The sequence below is a fragment of the Dreissena polymorpha genome, chromosome 11 (genome assembly GCF_020536995.1).
Source record: "Dreissena polymorpha isolate Duluth1 chromosome 11, UMN_Dpol_1.0, whole genome shotgun sequence".
NCBI classification, from domain to species: Eukaryota; Metazoa; Mollusca; class Bivalvia; order Myida; family Dreissenidae; genus Dreissena; species Dreissena polymorpha.
Window position 1 is genome coordinate 27,946,414 of NC_068365.1, and position 19,801 is coordinate 27,966,214.

A 19,801-nucleotide genomic window follows, 5' to 3' on the forward strand; every position below is an offset into this window, starting at 1 on the left:
CCCCATTACCAACCCTGGGGCGCCCCTGGGTCAAACATGCGGCGTGGGGATACGCGTCGGCCTCTGCCGCCCCATTTTTAGTTAACACATACATTGACAAAGCTCATCATCGGGGAGCATCCATCAGTTTCACTGATATTCTTGTTTTATATATTACAGCAACCTGAAACAGAATATCCAGTATAAAGTTGGTCCAACTTGTTCAGATATCAAATATTTAAAAAGTTAAGCGACAATCTATAATCATACCTCTATCATTGAATGTTACACCTGGTCACTGTTGTTTTAATAACTATTGCAACTTAAACGCCCTAATAAAGACATTGAGTATAAACAGGCCTTAACGATAGAAGTTTGGAAACCACTATGCCTATTGCAAAATATATTTACGCTAATTGACAATTGTTATTAATCAGCAAACTGTTAATGCACGTAATTCTTAAAGGATAATGAGTGTTAATAAAACATAATTTAAATTCTGCACTAGCTTTTATCGATCAAGATGTAGAACAATAATTATGTGTAAATGATATGAAGGTAATATTACAACAAAGAAATATCACAGTTCACCGACGCGCATGTAGACAATGTAGGAAATCACTTTCGGAAATGACTAAATATTAGATTCAAAATGTATAATATTTTAATTTAGAATTTGAATTCCGAATTTAAAGGACCAACACCAGTGTTATTTTCATTAAAAATCGGGTCCGATAACCTGACCCATTCACAATGGAAAAAAGTATATATTTTTCCCAAATGGGAGCTAAAAATTCCCAATGGAACCCCCCCGCAATTTTTTTATTTTTTTTTTTAATTTAGAACAATATTTTGTTCATCTCCCATCCATATAAGATCAACCGTAGTAAATATAATACTGGATACACTTGTATCCTCAATTTTGAAGCATTTGTTAGCAAAACAACAACAACACTTATTTCCCAAATTTAGTCAAAACGCCGCGAATTTTCCCAATTCAAAGTGACCCGGCCGCATTCCCAAAATGGTGAAAAAAAACACTGAACACAATTTGTAAAGAAACAATATTTAATTGATAAAATTGTTAAAGTAATTAGGTTACAAGATAATCAACAAGACAGAGTATATTTACATATACATGTAATTGTTGATAAATGTATACGTTTTTTGGATGTGTTTTTTATGCCCCCCTTCGAAGAAGAGGGGGTATATTGCTTTGCTCATGTCGGTCGGTCGGTCGGTCTGTCGGTCTGTCCGTCCACCAGGTGGTTGTCAGACGATAACTCGAGAACCCTTGGGCCTAGGATCATGAAACTTCATAGGTACATTGATCATGACTCGCAGATGACCTCTATTGATTTTGAGGTCACTAGGTCAAAGGTCAAGGTCACGGTGACCAGAAATAGTAAAATGGTTTTTAAATGATAACTCAAGAACGCATACGCCTAGGATCATGAAACTTCATGGGTAGATTGATCAGGACTTGCAGATGACCCCTATTGATTTTGAGGTCACTAGGTCAAAGGTCAAGGTCACGGTGACCCGAAATAGTAATATGGTTTCCGGATGATAACTCAAGAACGCATACGCCTAGGATCATGAAACTTCATGGGTAGATTGATCATGACTTGCAGATGACCCCTATTGATTTTGAGGTCACTAGGTCAAAGGTCAAGGTCACGGTGACCCGAAATAGTAAAATGGTTTTCGGATGATAACTCAAGAACGTTTACGCCTAGGATCATGAAACTTCATAGGTAGATTGATCATGACTTGCAGATGACCCCTATTGATTTTGAGGTCACAAGGTCAAAGGTCAAGGTCACGGTGACCCGAAATAGTAAAATGATTTTCGGATGATAACTCAAGAAAGCTTTTGCCTACTTCATAGGTACATTAATCGTGACCTGCAGATGACCCCTATTGATTTTCAGGTCACTAGGTCAAAGGTCAAGGTCACAGTGACAAAAATCGTATTCACACAATGGCTGCCACTACAACGGAAAGCCCGTATGGGGGGCATGCATGTTTTACAAACAGCCCTTGTTTTTTCATTTTTGTTGCACAACGACAGTCAGTTAACCGCTCAAATATCTAAGCAGGTTAACCAGTTACGGATTTGCTTAGGTTTGCCATCCCTAAATAATTGAAAACAAAAATAGTGTGAACTTTTGAGATATCCAGATTGCTCAGGTGAGCTTTTGTGATAGGTCTTTGTCTGTTGTCCCTCTGTCCACATTTGTTCGTAAACACTATAGAGGCCACATTTCTTGTCTGATCTTCATGAAACTTTGTCAGAATTTTGTCCCAATGATACCTTGGTCAAATTCGAAACTGAGTCATGCTGGGTCGAAAAACTAGGTCGCTAGGTCAAGAAAAGAAGAAAAACATTCTAAACACTGCAGAAGTCACATCTTTCATTTTTTCGGTCGCCATTAAAGCACGAGATTATATTGTAAACAAAGTTTTTAAGTTTCTGTATGGAGAAATAAAGAAATAAGACGAAAACGCTATCAGCCATTCAACCAGTTCTCAACTACCACTGCTACATTGTCCCTTGCCCGTCCATTGTTGCCTTTTTTTCTTTTTTCGTATTTTTCTAAAACTTTTAGTATTTCGGACGTCATTTGGTATTCGGAAATTTTTCTTTGTCTATTTCTCAATCTAACAGTCAAAATTACCAAATGACTTAATTCTTCTTATTTATATATACACACTATATTGGGTTGTTTACCGGTGCGGTGCTATTTTTCAATGCTTTACTTTGATGATACTGGGATATTTAACACTCAGCTTATATTTAAACTGATTGACTTGCTTTATATAGGGCTTAACACCTCTTCAGTAGACAATAGTAACATTTCTTTCTATCCTCAACTAAATTATTCAATCAATCTCCAAAATGTCATCTACTCACAATAAATCATCCCTTTACTGGGGGAGGCACTTTCAGGGCTGAATACCCACCATCTCACCCACAACACCATGCCCTGTCTTCACACAACTAAGCACAAAACACAACACGTTTTGCATTGGGCACGGCTTACGATAGAACAAAGGTTTGAACAAAAAATCATTTGATTCATCTGACCAATTTGCTAATTACATATTTGTTAATAAAACGCCACATGGGAAGTTGTAGTTGTACATTTTGCAATTATAATATCCGAACCATTCGTATACATGCCAGTATTATAATGGCGTACATTAATACCAAAGTGATCAGATTTCAATTGTAGGTCATTACAATGAAACTCACTTAATTTGTTAATATGCATGATACATGTACATGCATAACCCAAAAATGATCAATCAATGAAAACAGTGGAATCTCCTTATATCAAACACAATGTTTGTATCATCTCTAATGAATGCACATGTACATGATACATCTTTCTTGTGAAATGGTTTGAAGCACACACGCTTTGAAGCTTCTTATAATAGTTTGTTAAATCTTTCTTTGGATCATGTACACTATTAATAGAATGGATCCATTTAATACTGTAAAACACAGATGTAAAAAACGTTATACGATTTCCTCGATCCATCAATTGAGCCATGTACATTACTACTGATATATGTAAGGCTGGCATGGCGACTACATTTTCTTCACAGTATTTGAAATGTGCACATGAAGAATTCTTTTCTTCACCGTATTGTCTGCTCTTGATTGTTCTAAGTATTTACTTAGCCATTCTGTCCCCCATCTAATCTCTTCGAAGCCCATGCAAGCCCGAGCCCTCTAATCGCTCCTTCAGAGTACCTCTCAAAACATTTCCTGTCAAACATATGTACATTGTACTATACATCAATAACTGTATTGTGATATGCACCTTAACGCTATCTTATTTAATGATAATCTAGTGTTAACAAAACAACCTTGAATCATACAGTCTCTACCAAACTTTTTGCAATATTTCACAATATCTCTAAAATGTCCGTATGACAAATAAACATTAGCCAATAAGGCGAACTGCCCCTTTTTGGAACAACAAGGATGCATTTTGCTTTCTCCGATATCATCTTATTGATACAGATTGATACCAACCTAGTTTCTGAACTAACCAGTTTACATTGTTTCCCCATATTGAACTAAGGCACCCACTGCCTCTTCATTGAATCCAGTATCCACACAACATATTTAAATCTAAAGCTATTTATTTTGACTACCATTCAATAATATAGATTTTACATTTTATTGTCTGAATACACTTTGATGTACGAATTTTACAAAGCATTTAAAACATTTCATATAACATAACACCCGGGGACCATAGCATACTCTCTGCTCTCTTCATGGAGCATCTCTGCTCACTTCCGGGAGCAATCTACTGGGCTCTATGTCCACTTCCGGGGACCATAGCCTACAATTTCTGCTCTCTTCCGGGAGCAATCTACTGGGCTCTATGTCCACTTCCAGGGACCATAGCAAACTCTTTCTGCTCACTTCCGGGAGCAATAACATACCTTTTCTAGCCGTATGCAAGGCATTTTCTTGATCATAAGAAATTTTTACTTACGTTATGTTGAACGACGGAATACTTATCGGGTTTATCTTGAAAACCAACTTCCGGTGGCTTAATGTATTGACTTCATATTAAATCACAATATGCATTACCTGTTTTGTTTATAGAAACACTGGCAGTGTACCTCCTTGATTTTAACAGTGTAATATAGTAATCACTTCCAGGGATAACTTTTCTCTTTTCGTCAATAATCTGTTCACTTCCGGGAACAGGTTGCTCTTTTTATTAAGATCATGTACATTCCAATTTTCTCATTTTCGGGTCTCAAAGATCACGAGTACATACCTTTACTCTCTTCGTCAATGGAATAAAACAAATTGAAAATAAATTTGCTTTTTTTTTATTTTTATGAAAATCGTAAGCTTGACAGTCATTTCGCCTATATCTACATTAAAGCTACAACTTTCTATAAAACCTCCATAAACCATAACTTGTGGTACTTGCATCAGCAACTATATTACACAAAAACAACTGATTGTGTTTGAAATCTTTTCCACTGTTGATTAACTGCCTAGTGCTTTCTTTCCATAATCTAAGTTTGTAAATAGCTTGCAACGTTACAATAAACGGGAGCTTTCCAACTAGCTCTGGTATTTATGCAATTTTATATATGCATTGTTATCACCAATCTTTATTTACAATCACACTCTGAAAGGAAATTATCTGCCCTACACAACTAGCTATTAATTTATCTTTTGGTACTACTTTTTCTTTCGTTTGATAAATTAGATAGATCATAGAATCAATACTTTTTTTCTAGCCTGGCTACTCAATTTTTAATTATGAAAAACTGCATTTTATGCATATCGATCACATGCCCGAGCCATTCTACTCTCTGAGAAATAATCAAAATACTGTTTCTTCAGCCAGTTAACATCCAAACTCGTCTAGTCACTAGCATATAATGTTTTTTTCATATTCTACACTGTGATGTATGCCATCATCACAAAAGCAAATAACTATTTTAAGTAAATTTGACGTAAAAATGCTAGTACACCTCATTTTAGTTTTAACGAGTTTTAATAAATATATGATCGGCCGTTATCGTGCCAAATATAAGCTTATAACAACCTAACACTGCCTGCTATTCTCTTGATAGCTCAAAGGTTGTTGATGTAAAGATAATTCTAAATGGCACTTTTATCAATTATTGAGGAATATATTTACAATAAAAAATATATTTGTATTTAAAAAACCTCCTGAACAGATAATATTATTTAACTGATGAAAAAATAAGAAAAAATATTGATAAAATGATGCACTTAGACCTTTTTCGACTAAATTTTGTGTATTTTTTTTTTATTTTCCTTAATTATTTTGTGTTGTATAACATATTTGATAAACTTTTTGACAACCTTTATATAAGGATTTTATGGCTATTTCAAATTATATTTTATACATACCTGTCTATACTTAAAACTATAAAGCTAATTGAAAAATTGAAACCTTAATTGCATAAAAGCTAGTTGAATTTAGTATGAATTTCAAGGCGATGTGATCCTTGTTTCACCCTCTTCCTAGCTCTGAATGTAAAACAATTTATTTTGTGACAAAACCACGAAGAATAAACTCATTAAAGTGTGTTGCGTTAAGAATGTTAAGTTGTGTAAATGTCAGATACTTTTATATATTTCTATTTTGCTCTCTCGTGAAAAATGCGTTCAGAATTACCGAGAACCTAGTTAGTTGTATGCATAGACACTGAAACATATTTATTAACATTTCTCAATAAATAAATAGTAACAAACATGAATGTAAATTAGTTGTTTTTGTGGTATTTACAAACACTAATTTGTAACTGAGGTGAAATGGGAATAAGTTGGTCAATCCATTAATAACTTTTTTGGAAAGATGTGAATTTGTAGGAAACTGTGCTCATAACTCTGCTGCTATGATGTAACTTAGAAGATTACCATGCTGGTAAATTGTGATGTGGTTGGTTACCATTCTAGTGATATGTTATTTTATTGGTAACTGAGATGGTGAATTGTGGATCACTAGTAAACCATTCAGGTGTGATGTGATTTGGTTGCTTTGGTGAAATGTGAATCCTTTGGTAACCATTCAAATGTGATGTGATTCGGTTGGTAACTGAGATGGTAAAATGTGAATCAGTAGGTTACCATTCTGGTGAGATGTGATAAGGTTGCTTACTGTGTTGGTGAAATGTGAATCTTTAGGTAACCATTCTGGTGTGATGTGATTAGGTTGGTAACTGAGATGCTGAAATGTGAATCTGTAGGTTACGATTCTGGTGTGATGTGATAAGGTTGCTTACTGTGTTGGTGAAATGAGAGTCCGTAGGTAACCATTCTGGTGTGATGTGATTCGGTTGGTAACTGAGATGCTGAAATGCGAATCAGTAAGTAACCATTTTTGTGTGATGTGATTTGGTTGCTTACTGTGTTGGTGAAATGAGAATCCGTAGGTAACCATTCTGGTGTGATGTGATTCGGTTGGTAACTGAGATGGTGAAATGTGAATCAGTAGGTAACCATTCTTGTGTGATGTGATTTGTTTGCTTACTGTGTTGGTGAAATGAGAATCCGTAGGTAAACATTCTGGTGTGATGATATTCGGTTAGTAACTGAGATTGTGAAATGTGAATCCTTAGGTAACCATTCTGGTGTGATGTGATTTGGTTGCTTACTGTGTTGGTGAAATGTGAATCAGTAGGTAACCATTCTGGTGTGATGTTATTCGGTTAGTAATTGAGATGGTGAAATGTGAATCAATAGGTAACCATTCTGGTGTGATGTGATTTGGTTGCTTACTGTGTTGGTAAAATGAGAATCCGTAGGTAACCATTCTGGTGTGATTAGATTCGGTTGGTAACTGAGATGGTGAAATGTGAATCAGAAGGTAACCATTCTGGTGTGATGTGATTGGGTTGCTTACAGTGTTTGTGAAAGGAGAATCCATAGGTAACAATTCTGGTGTGATGTGATTTGGTTGGTAACTGAAATGTGAATCAATAGGTTACCATTCTGGTGTGATGTGATTCGGTTGGTAACTGATCTGGGTAATTGTGAATCAGTAGGTAACCATTTTGGTGTGATGTGATTTGGTTGGTAACTCTGCTAAGGGATGATCATCAGTTAGTTTCTATTCTGGTGTGATGTGATTTGCTTGGTATCGGTTCCAGTGGATGTAAATCAGCAGGTTACAATTCTGATGAGATGTAATCAAACAACTGAATGATGTCAATTTGTGCAAATTACAACATTTTGTAAATTTGCTAATTATTGCCTTATAACAGTTCAGTTACCTATCTAAGTTGCAATGCCCCTTCTAAAAATACTAGGTGTGTTATGTATTATACAACGTACAACACCATGCTAATACTAATTATTATTAATCTTAAAAATTATAAAGTTGTAAATAACTATCCCATAACGTTTGTTGTCTAATGGACATGACTGCCTACAAAATAAGTCCAAAATCTGCCAAAGTATTAATTAATATAACAAATATGATAGAATATAGCATAATGATGGATAAATCAACATTGAATTCCAATATGTGTTTCAAGAAGGAATGAAAAAATTAAGGTTCAATCAAGTTTGTTGATACAATTCACTTTTTCTAACATGTTACTGATTGTTGGAAACACACACAACATCTACTATACTTTGGTCAAAGTGTATCTCGTTATTGTTTTTGTAAAACAGTACAATATAAAAAAAATCCATTCAGTGTTTTGGGACATTTGATTACAAACAATTGCAAAAAAAAAGTATTTAGAATAAAATAATATAAATTGTCAATTTGACCTTGTCAACACTATTAAATAATATAAGAACAGTATTTTTATGCTATCTGTTTAAAGCAAAATGTTTCTAAGTAACAATATTTCTAAATATATTTCAAAATACTCATATTAAGAATGTTAAGAGTATTTAATTTAAAAAATGTGCAACAAAGTGAGAATTTCCAATACTTTTCAATTCACTTTGTGTCACTTAGAACTTTTCACTCTGAAAAATAAGTTGAAAAAAATATTTTTTCAGTGCGAAAAGGTTCTAAGTGCCATTTTTTGCATTTTATGTATAATATTCTTAGTTTAAAAATGTAGAAAGTATTGCATATGAAATAAATACTGTAAATTGATCATTAAACGTTGTTTTAAAATCACTTAGAACTTTTTCCCTCTTAACTTTTAGTAAAAAAAATGTGAAATTTTAGTGCGAAAAAGGTCTAAGTGACATTTTTTCAAATTACTTCTTTATTTGTGAAAATACAAACATGTTTAAAAAAATTGTGATTATAGCAGACTATTCTCAATATAACTTTAGATTTTAAAGCCTTCATTGTTTGAATTGTTCTTCTGATACAGTTTAAACCTTCTCCTGAACATTTTTGAAAAATGCACTTAGAGCTGTTTCGCTTTCACCCCTCGATTTGTAAATTGCTCGGCTTTCTCTAGTGCTGAAATTGTTACTTGAAATATACATCGTTTCAACTCTGTTACTACTTGGTAACACTCGATACTATGCTCGAGATTCAGTATAACGGATTTAACAGATTTACATTTCTTTTAGCACTTATCTTTTCTATGATGTGTTCCAAATCTTGCAGCATGGACACCCTGTGTTCTGCTAAAGTCGACAACACGATGTTGGATTTGTAGACGAACACAAGTTTACTGATCGAAGTCTAGCGTAGAACTGACCAAACAATGAACACCCCGTGCAAATTCCTGCCTATGTCCACCTGAGTGACCATCACTCACGTGACAACCACACGCATGAACGAACCGCACATATACCTGTTTTGTGCGGTGCGTTTTGTTTAGACATACGTTCTGTGCTATACTCCGTAACGCACAGAACTGAAAATTAGGTGCCTCCTCCAGTCAGTCGGAAGTGTAGGCCCCATCATGCCGCTTTTCACTATAGTATCTTTGAACTGGCCTAGTGTTTGGCAAAGAAACTCCCCTGACTTGTTGAGCCCTTGGCGTCTGGCTGCGTGCTCTTGCAGCTCAAGTCCGCTCAAGCGCTTGCCACCCTTCTCTCAAGGGGGACTTTCCATCATCCTGGAAAGCCAGGACTTAACTGAACTTTAAAAATGTCTTGCGTTCAACCCTGCAATCCCCCACTCTGATCTATCTATCACAAACTTGGAAAGGGTTGATTCCTATCGTCCCGCACCACCTGGCTTTCCGAGACTGGTCAAAATATCTATCCTCACCTCTGTTCCAGTCCCTAATAAAATTCTTGTCAAGGGCACTAGTATTGTCCTTGACATTCGTCCCTGCCCGGTCAAACCTACCCGGTGCTTCAATTGCCAGGGCTTTAGTCACATAATCAGCAGGGGTAAATGTCCAAATGTTACTTCATGTTGCCGCTGCGCCAGTTCGAATTGCCAAAGAAAGTGCACCAACAAAACTCGTTGGTGCGCCAACTGTGACAGCCAGCACTCCGCATCCTACCAGGGGTGCCCCTCCTATAAGAGGGCTGTCCATATAACCACTTATGCTAGTTTCTGTGGGGTCACCTGGTCAAAGGCGGAGTGCAGGCTTCTTGCACCTGACACTGTGAGTCATCACCTAAACATGCCTCATCCGGTAGTATCTCGCCCCATAGCGGGAGGACATGTCCTATAGTTGAGGGGTTAGTGGGTAAGAGTACCCCCCCTCAACCCCAGAATAGGGAAACCCCCCCTAAGGTTACACTTGTGGAACCGGTCTCCAACAACACCTGAAATACGCACCCCCCCCCTGTATCGCCTATCCAGGGGGATTCACCTATTCAGAGACGCCCTCCTGTGGCTACCAGGGAGTCCTCCCCGTCTTCCCCGTTGTCTGACAATGCTAGTGACACCTCTTGTAGTGGCACTACACTGTCGGACAACTCCATGTTTAATGTGATGGGGAACGACTCTCTGTTGTTGGTGCACTCCAGTATATTGGAAAATCTCACAATCTCTGGTGTCTGTGAAATAGAGGAGGAGCCCCAAGTTAGTGTCCCCCCTAACCGTCTCAGAATGGTCGAAACCCAGACATCTCCAGTGAGCTCCCCTGCCTTTAACACCAGCAGACGTAACTCGTTTGCAGGGGATTCATTTATTAAAATTGAGGATAGCCAGCAACAGCTCACACATATAGAAACATACATCTCAGCGAGCTGACAGATCTGATAGCTGAGATAATAAAGGACCATAATAGGCCCACTGTGTGTCGAGTTATCTCCTGCATCTACAATAGAATAGATTCTCGGTTCAAAAATTGCAGAGAATCTTTAAAAAAGGTCAATCCCCCAGACAAACCCCCTATAAATAAAATCCATTCTGGAACTGGGGATCCTCCAAAATTAGCAGACCCAGGATGCCCCCCACCGGCCAGCGGCTCCCCCTCAGCCAAAAAGAAAACATCCCGGCCAGCCAGGACCCCTGCGAAACTCACTGTCGGCCACAAATTAACAACTAAATCTCCTCATCACAGATTAAACCAAATTAAACGCAAGATAATCTCTTTCCAACATGGACAGTAATCTCCAAATCATCTCTTTTAATGTTGGTGGTCTTACCACCAACACACATACAGATTTAAAACAATTTTTAGACAATAATCCCCATATCCATATTTTATGTCTCCAGGAGACTAGATTTTCTAAAAATAACGTTAAGCTAATTCCGGGATTTCATTATTAACGTAACAATTTTGGTTTCTTAAACCACAATATTGCTGGGGGTCTTGCCATTTATGTTAAAAATGCAATTAATTACGAATACCTGGGAGTGAACAACCAGTTAAAACAGGATGGTAGCACTGCTATTGAGGCATTAGAAATTAAATTGGTTATTGATATGAACCGGCCCCTTATTTTGGTCAATATTTACTCAAGAGGATGTGAACTTTGAACAGTCTCTTTAAGGAATTAAGGACCATTTATGGACCCTATGATGTAATATTCACAGGGTTCTTAAATGCACATCACCCTGCTTGGGGTTCCAACAATTCAGATGCAGAAGGTCGGGCGGTTATAGAATGGTTGGACAAGCAAGACCATATACTGCTCAATGACGGTTCTCCAACCAGACTTAACCCCACTGGGTTAAACTCTCACATTGACCTTACTGCTGTTAATGCCAGGATAGCCAGTGCGTCTGCATGGGCAACCATTAATGATACAATTGGATCTGATTACCACCACCAACAGGTTACCCTGCTCAACTATGTAGATTGCACAGGGAACTGATGCTCAATGCTCAGGGGAGCAAAAATAATTTTTACTTGAAAAAGCTAACTGTGCTCAGTTTAGGGACCTCTGTTCAGTTCTCTCCCTTGCAGATGTTCACTCCCAATGAGTTATGTAACACCTTAACAAATAATAACTGTCAATAGCGGAATGTAGCATACCCATACATGCCAGACGTCCTGATCTTGGTGGGACAGTCCTGGTTTTGGGGTGTTTGTCCCGGTGTCCCGATGTGACACAATTTGTCCCGGCATTTGTACCAAACGACATAATGTTATATAAGGTCACAATAAAATTTGCTATTCAAGCGTCGTCTGGCTTAAATTATCATCGTTAATCCCTTTATTGCCTTCTAATTAACAAATCATATCTACTAGTCGAGTGATCCAGTGTTGTTTTTGACACCTTATCAGTGCTCTATCGGCAAATTATTGATTTTATCGGGCAATCACACCATGGTGTTTATATGATAGGGGTCGCTTATTGCTAGCGATAGATGCATCATAGTGAATTAAAAGCCGAATGCATTTGTATTTCATGGCCAAATCAAGTTTAAAGATTCTATAACGTGGTATTCTGTGTATAATACCAGCTGAAGCTAAAAAACGGTCAAAACACCAGCTTTGTATATCAAACAAATTGAGCGCTGACCGATACACATTGAAGTTTGATATAAATTTACTTTTGTTTCTGACTGATTTTCAGAAAATAACTTTAACCTATTGCATCAATCTAAATTTAGAGTTAATTGATGATTGGTTGAATAAAAACAGTGCTCGATGCGCGTACATCGCATTCAACAATTACACATGCCTCTGTCCCAAATTGAAGTCAAATATAGGCATGTCCTACGTCATTCCACATTATGGATTCATCCGCATAATGCACATGTGTGTTTACTTCCGGAAAATGGAGAACGTCTGTGTTCATGAAATTCGTAAACATATTTATCGCCAGTATTTGCCAGAAATTATGAGGTTTTGTAAGTAATATACTGATTACTGACTACAGTAAAGGTGTCATGATTGATTGTTTTAGGTGTCTCGCTTTTTGGTCAAATGTCCCGACATTTTTAATGAAATGCCCTGATTTGGACCTGAAAATTTCTGGCATGTATGAGCATATCGGTCTCCTCCGGCAAGGTTAAGGCCAGAAATAGGGTCCCGTGGTGGAATGAGGCGTGCTCCAAGGCGGTACAGGACCATTAAAAGCATAAAAAATTCTTAAAAAGAACCCCGCTGAGCATAATCTTCTTAATTAATAGGTCCCTTGAAAATCAGGCAAAGCGGGTCATTTTTGACGCAAAATCTTAAAATTGGAATTAATTCTGTGATTCAGCAATTATTAATAAGAAAAATACTAGGGATTTTTGGCAAAAAAATCACAGAATTAAAGGAAAATCATTCACCCCTGTACCGCTACTTAAATACAAAGGCAATATTGCCACCACCCCAAGGGAAAAGGCTCAATTTTTGGTACGACACTTCCAATCTGTCTCCAGTGACTCAAACCTTCCCTTTGAAACTTAAAACTATCAAAAGCGGTTTGAGACGGAGCACCAAAACAATTTAAATGAGCCTGGGGACATCAGCATGCCTCTCAATTTTTCATTTACCTTAACTGAATTATTAAGTGCCATTAACACCAGGAGCAATACTGCCACAGGGCCTGACAAAATAGAATATTTAATGTTTAAAAAGATGCCAACCATAACTCTTAAAGTATGGCTTAACCTATTCAATCGGGTGTATAGGACATGCACGGTACCACCCGAGTGGAAGCAGGCCACAGTGATTCCTATTCCTAAACCCAGTAAGGACAAAAACGATCCAAACTCATATCGTCCAATAAGTTTAACATCTCAAGCAGGTAATTTACTAGAAATAATGGTCAAAAATAGATTAGAACACTTATTGGAATCTAAATACTTACTAAACCCCTTCCAGTTTGGCTTTAGTCCATTTACTGTAATTCAATACATTGAAAAACTGCTGCTTTTGATCACAATAAATACTGTTTACTTTGCATACTCAGTATGTTAAATGTGAAGTTTAACAGGCTTTTATAAAGAAATATTGTTATGAAGTTCAAGAAGTTGTTTATTTTAATGTCTGTTTTAAGGTTGGTCATTGCGTTATGAGCGCCATTTGCGTAGTCAAAATCAGTCGACAGAATGTTCCTCCCCTCTGACTTTGCCTTAATCATACCCCTGACACTAGAGGCCATAGTTTTGGTCCAAAAATGATGATATTTGACTAGGGTGTTTTTCTTGAGGCTGCACACCACACTTTTTAGCCACCAATGCGAATTGGCCCCGGTCAAATTTCTAAATAAAGAGAACATTGCTCAAGTAAGCACCATTTTGAGTGTCTAAATAATAATGAATGTCAGGTTTGAGTTGTGGTGATTTTTCTTGGATGTTTGTAAGTTACCAAAACATTGGTATTTTAACTATAGCTGCATACAGGAAGTAGAATTAATGCAATTCGAAAACAGGTGTAATGCTGGCTCCGGTCAGTATTTCTGTTGGAAATTTGAAAGGGCGTACAGACATTGAACTTTTACAAAAAATCTAATCCTTTGACCCCCAATTTTCTCCATTGCTGTTTAGTACTTGGTAAGTTACCAATGTAAAAACATGGTTTCCAGGCACCTTGCTTCTGCAGGAAAGTGGCAGTTTGTTGTTGAAACTGGCTTAAAAAGGCTCGGAAACACACAGAATTCTCATGTTTTGATTTGAAATCATCAATACTAAAACATTTTGCCCCAACTCATTTGATTTGAATGTTACTGATTTTTCAGAAGGCACAGCCTCAACCATTCTGGAAATGTGCTTGGTTTATTTTCAGATATCGAGGTGACCAGTTTCCAGACATTGGTTCGCTTGTGTACGAGATTGGCCGAGACTAAAAAAACTGTAGTGTGCCACCTTAAGGTAAAACGACAAATTTCCAAAATGATCAAACACCCATGAAACATGCTTTTGCTTACTTATATATTCCTAAGGTTTTGTTTTTTAACAGAGTGTTTGCCCTTAACACTATTGTATGACCAATACTGTTCGTAAATCAAGGGAGGTAATTCGGAATCATGTTTACTGGTTTCTGCATTCTCAAACAGTTCTGTATGAAGAATGTGTTCAATATGTAGCCGGGATGGACAACTTACTACTCTGTGGTGAAGAAGGGCTTTATTTTCATATAATGTCAAAAATTATAGCAAACAATATAAGAATCCAGTCAAAACCATGATTCAAAATGGCTGTTTGGGCAGAATTTAGTACTGTTAAGGACCTATGGCCTGGTAACAGTCTTGTTAACATTGTTTCCATGTTAACAATGTGCATGCTTTCGCATTGAAATCAGTGTGGAATGTTGTTTATTTCAGGTTTTAGTCATTGGCGTGTAAGGCAAGATAGTCCCTGGAGAAGAACTAAAGTACGTCAACAGCCTTGTCAGCGGAAAGACACTCCGTTGCAGTAACTGAAGGTAAAACGACATCTTCAGTGGGCTAGGTAAATGTTGGCATGTTAGTCGGAATGTGTTTCCTGGTCTATACCAAAATGTCCTGCGTGCTTTGTTTAATCTATAACAGCGCCATAACTTACTTTTCGCCATTATGCGCAATTCAACTGATGTTATTTATAAGCAAATAAAAAGTTATTGTGAAGAAGTGACTCTTGCAAGTGCCTCACATTGTTGTATGCCTTTTAACAATGATCTGAGCTTACTAGAAGTTTTACTTTTTCTGTTTCCAAGAAATATAGATTAATATTTATCTCAGATGTCAATTTTTAGGCAATCATTAGTGTCATATCAGGGGTATTTCCTCAATATGTCAGCCCCAATTATTAATGCTATGATTGGGTTATCTCCCTTGCATGGGCCTGTGCATGGGATTTTTCAGAAGGCACAGCCTCAACCATTCTGGAAATGTGCTTGGTTTATTTTCAGATTTGCGAGGTGACCAGTTTCCAGACATTGGTTCGCTCCTGCTTGTGTACGAGATTGGCCGAGACTAAAAAAACTGTAGTGTGCCACCTGATGATATCTATGTAAGTTTGAAATTGGGTCACATGGTGTCAAACTCTTGGTCACGAGGTCAAAATCTCACATAAACCTTGTAAACACATGTAGAATTTGCATTTCTTGCGAATGTTTGCATGCACAAAAACCCATGCAAATAGACAGTACTCAATCAGAATAAGTCATGTGCTCACACTGCAAAAGTAAACATTCTAATATGCTATAGAGAACTGAATTTTCAACTTAGCAATGAACAAGGCCTTGTAAAACAGGTGAGCGAACTAGGGCCATCTTGGCCCACATCTTGTTTCAAGTAGGTTTACTTTTTATTATTGATGGCTTAGAAATTACAAAATGACAGCTACATGGTTTATCATTATCATATATTATTTAGAATGATGCGCACAAAAACGGCTTTATTCTGATAATTGGTAAAAACAAGCTTCGAATAAATTAACTTTGGGTTATTTTTTAGCTCACCTGATTGCTCAGGTGAGCTTTTCTGACCGGTCTTTGTCCGTCGTACGTCCGTACGTATGTCCGTCCATCAACATTTGCTCGTAAGCACTCTAGAGGCCACATTTCATGTCCCATCTTCATGAAACATGGTCAGAAGCTTTGCCCCAATAAAATCTCGGCCGAGTTCGAAACTGGGTTGTGCCGGGTCAAAAACTAGGTCACTAGGTCAAAAAAGAAAAACCTTGTAAACACTGTTGAAGTCACATTTTATGTTCAATCTTCATGTAACTTTGTCAAAATGTTTGTCTAAATGATATCTTGATTGAGTTCAAAAGTGGTTTCGGTCTGTTAAAAAACATGGCCACCAGTGGGCGGGGCAGTTTTCCTTATTTGGCTATAGAGAAACCTTGCAAACACTCTAGAAGTCAAAATTTTTGCCCAATCATCATGAAACGTGGTCAAAACATTGATTTAATTGATATCTTAGACGTGTTCGAAAATGATCCAGATAGGTGAAAAAACATGGCCGCCAGTGGGCGGGAATTTTTCTCTATATGTATATAGTGGCAGTTTTCCCTAATTGGCTATAGAGAAACCTTGTAGACACTCTAGAAGGCACTATTTTTGTCCAATCATCATGAAAGTTGGTCAAAACATTGGTTTTATTGATATCTCGGACGAGTTCGAAAATGGTCCATATCGGTGAAAAAACATGGCCGCCAGTTGGCGGGGCATTTTTCTTTATATGTATATAGTGGCAGTTTTCCCTATTTGGCTATAGAGAAACCTTGTAAACACTCTAGAAATCACAATTTTTGCCCAATCATCATGAAAGTTCTTCAAAACATTGGTTTTATTGATATCTTGGACGAGTTAGACAATGGTTTGGATCGGTGAAAAAACATGGCTGCCAGTGGGCGGGGCATTTTTCTCTATATGTATATAGTGAAAACGTTAACACTATGGAAGTCACATTTTAATGCCCCCCTTCGAAGAAGAGGAGATATATTGTTTTGCTCATGTCGGTCCGTATGTCTGTCCGATAGATGGTTTTCGAATGATAAGTCAAGAACGCTTAGGCCTAGGATCATGAAACTTCAAAGGTACATTGATCATGACTCGCAGATGACCCCTATTGATTTTGAGGTCACTAGGTCAAAGGTCAAGGTCATGGTGACCCAAAATAGTAAAATGGCTTCCGGATGATAACTCAAGAACGCTTACGCCTAGGATCATGAAACTTCATAGGTAAATTCATCATGACTCGCAGATGACCCCTATTGATTTTGAAGTCCCTAGGTCAAAGGTCAAGGTCACGGTGACCTGAAATAGTAAAATGGTTTCTGGATGATAACTCAAGAACGCTTATGCCTAGGATCATGAAACTTCATAGGTACATTGATCGTGACTCACAGATGACAACTATTGATTTTCAGATCACTAGATCAAAGGTCAAGGTCACGGTGATCCGAAACAGTAAAATGGTTTCCGGATGAAAGCTCAAGAACGCTTATGCCTAAGATCATGAAAGTTCATCGGTACATTGATCATGACTTGCTGATGATCCCTATTGATATTCAGGTCACTAGGTCAAAGGTTAAGGTCAAGGTGACCCAAAATAGTAAAATGGTTTCCGGATGATAACTCAAGAAAGCTTATGCTTAGGATCATGAAACTTCATAGGCACATTGATCATGACTTGCAGATGACCCCTATTGATTTTCAGGTTACTAGGTCAAAGGTCAAGGTCACAGTGACTCAACTTAGAAAAATGGTTTACGGATGATAACTCAAGAATGCTTACGCCTAGGATCATAAAACTTCATAGGTACATTGCGGTGACCCAAAATAGTAAAAATGTTTTACTCAAGAACACTTATGCCTAGGATGATGAAACTTCATAGGTACATTGATCATGACTCGCAGATGACCCCTATTGATTTTCAGGTCACTAGTTCAAAGGTCAAGGTCACGGTGTTTCAAATTAGAAAAATTGTTTCCAGATGATAACTCAAGAAGGCCTATGCCTAGGATCATGAAACTTCATAGGTACATTGATCATGACTTGCAGATGACCCGTATTGACTTTCAGGTCACTAGGTCAAGGTCATGGTTACTTGACACAGTAAAATGGTTTTTGGATGATAACTCAAGAAAGCTTACGCCTAGGATCATGAAACAATATAATGGTCAAGTTGATAGAATTTTCTTATTAAATCAATCAAAAATGGAATTTATCATGTAGATGTTTTGAACATCTTATAACTGTGTTATCCATCTGACATGTGTGCATTATAATCATTGCATCTTTTTTTAAGATGTTTGTGGTTTAAAGTTTTTTTGTTTTGGTAATAAAACACAAAGCACCTAATTTACAATTTCCAGACAGACTAACAGTGGGCTGACCTTGAAACGATGCAAGATGGAATGTAATTCATTTGTTTGTTTTGTAATTTAAAATCTTACAATGTCAACTATGAAAATACTATACAATTATTATTTTGTTATCAGACAAGGACACCACAGTTCATATGTGCTCTAAAATCTGCAAGTACACAAGAACAAACACACACAACTGAATTTGATATTAACCCATTGATGCCTAACATTGATTATGAGAGAGAGGAAGGAATGAGTCATACTGAAGGATACACACATTGATTGTTTATGAAGTTAATGTATGGGATCAGGAATAACATTTTGCTGTAATTTGTTGGTGTGTGAGCTCTGGTCAACAGGCTGTGTTAAAAGAAGACATTAACAATGGATATATGCTGCTGCTGATAAAGGGTTCTAAAATATACAGCTACATGTACCAAATTTAGGTTTGGAATGTAAATTGCTAACTGTTGGCTACATTGATCATGACTCCCCAATGACCCCTATTGATCTTCTCGTCACTAGGTCAAAGGTGACAGTTACAGTGATTCAAAATACAAAAATTGGTCTTAAAATGATAACTCAAAAAAACTTTCACCTAGGATAAAGACTTCTTAGGTACTACATTGATCATGATTTTAAAAATACCCCTTTTGAATTTCAAATCACTACATCAAAGATCAATATCACAGTGACTCAAAACAATAAAATTGTTCCTTGATATTTACTGACAATGCTTACGCCTAGATTTATGATATTCATAGTTACATTGATAATGACTGGCAGATGACCAACATAATGTTCAAGTCACTAGGTCAAACGTCTAAATAACAATGACTCAACACTGTAAAATGGTGTCCAAATGACAACTCAAGAAACCAAGGTCAAAAGTCAAAGTCGCAATGACTAATATATTCATATTCACACAATGGCTGCCATTACAACTGTCAGCCCATATGCAGGCATGCATGTTTTACAAACAGCCCAATACATTAGGTAAAAATTCAATGAACACACTCTTCTCAGGTGAGGTGAACACACTCTTCTCAGATGGCCCTCTTGTTTTTCTTTTCTTATTAAAGGTTAAATTACTAGTAAAACATTCATACAGAAACCTATGTCTCAGGTTACAAAAAAATTAAAGAAAATAACCTAATAGCCAGTGCAACAATCAAATTTAAACTCATGTATCTTTGTGAGCAAAACAAGTGTAATATGAATTAGGAATATGTTG

At 37.0% G+C, this 19,801-nt stretch overlaps 1 protein-coding gene and 1 long non-coding RNA gene across 5 annotated transcripts in view; one reads left to right on the top strand and one right to left on the bottom strand.

Moving 5' to 3' along the window:
- LOC127850825 (zinc finger protein 239-like) overlaps positions 1-19,801 on the top strand; it is a 228,633-nt gene that overhangs the window by 3,738 nt on the left and 205,094 nt on the right. For 2 of the 4 annotated variants that reach the window (XR_008035463.1, XM_052384168.1), the window contains exons 2-4: positions 14,554-14,639; positions 15,092-15,192; positions 15,658-15,758. Coding sequence is in view for 1 of the 4 variants with exons in the window: in XM_052384168.1 (XP_052240128.1) it covers positions 15,748-15,758 (11 nt within the window). In the remaining 3 variants the exon portion in view is untranslated. Of the gene's footprint in view, positions 1-13,991; positions 14,322-14,553; positions 14,640-15,091; positions 15,193-15,657; positions 15,759-19,801 lie in introns of those variants that run through there. The other 2 variants (XR_008035464.1, XR_008035466.1) reach the window with 2 other exon arrangements.
- Positions 1,185-5,572, bottom strand: LOC127850850 (uncharacterized). Its single transcript, XR_008035481.1, has 2 exons — positions 4,500-5,572; positions 1,185-3,757 (listed from the first exon to the last, which is right to left on the bottom strand). It is a non-coding gene; the product is annotated as an uncharacterized LOC127850850 (long non-coding RNA).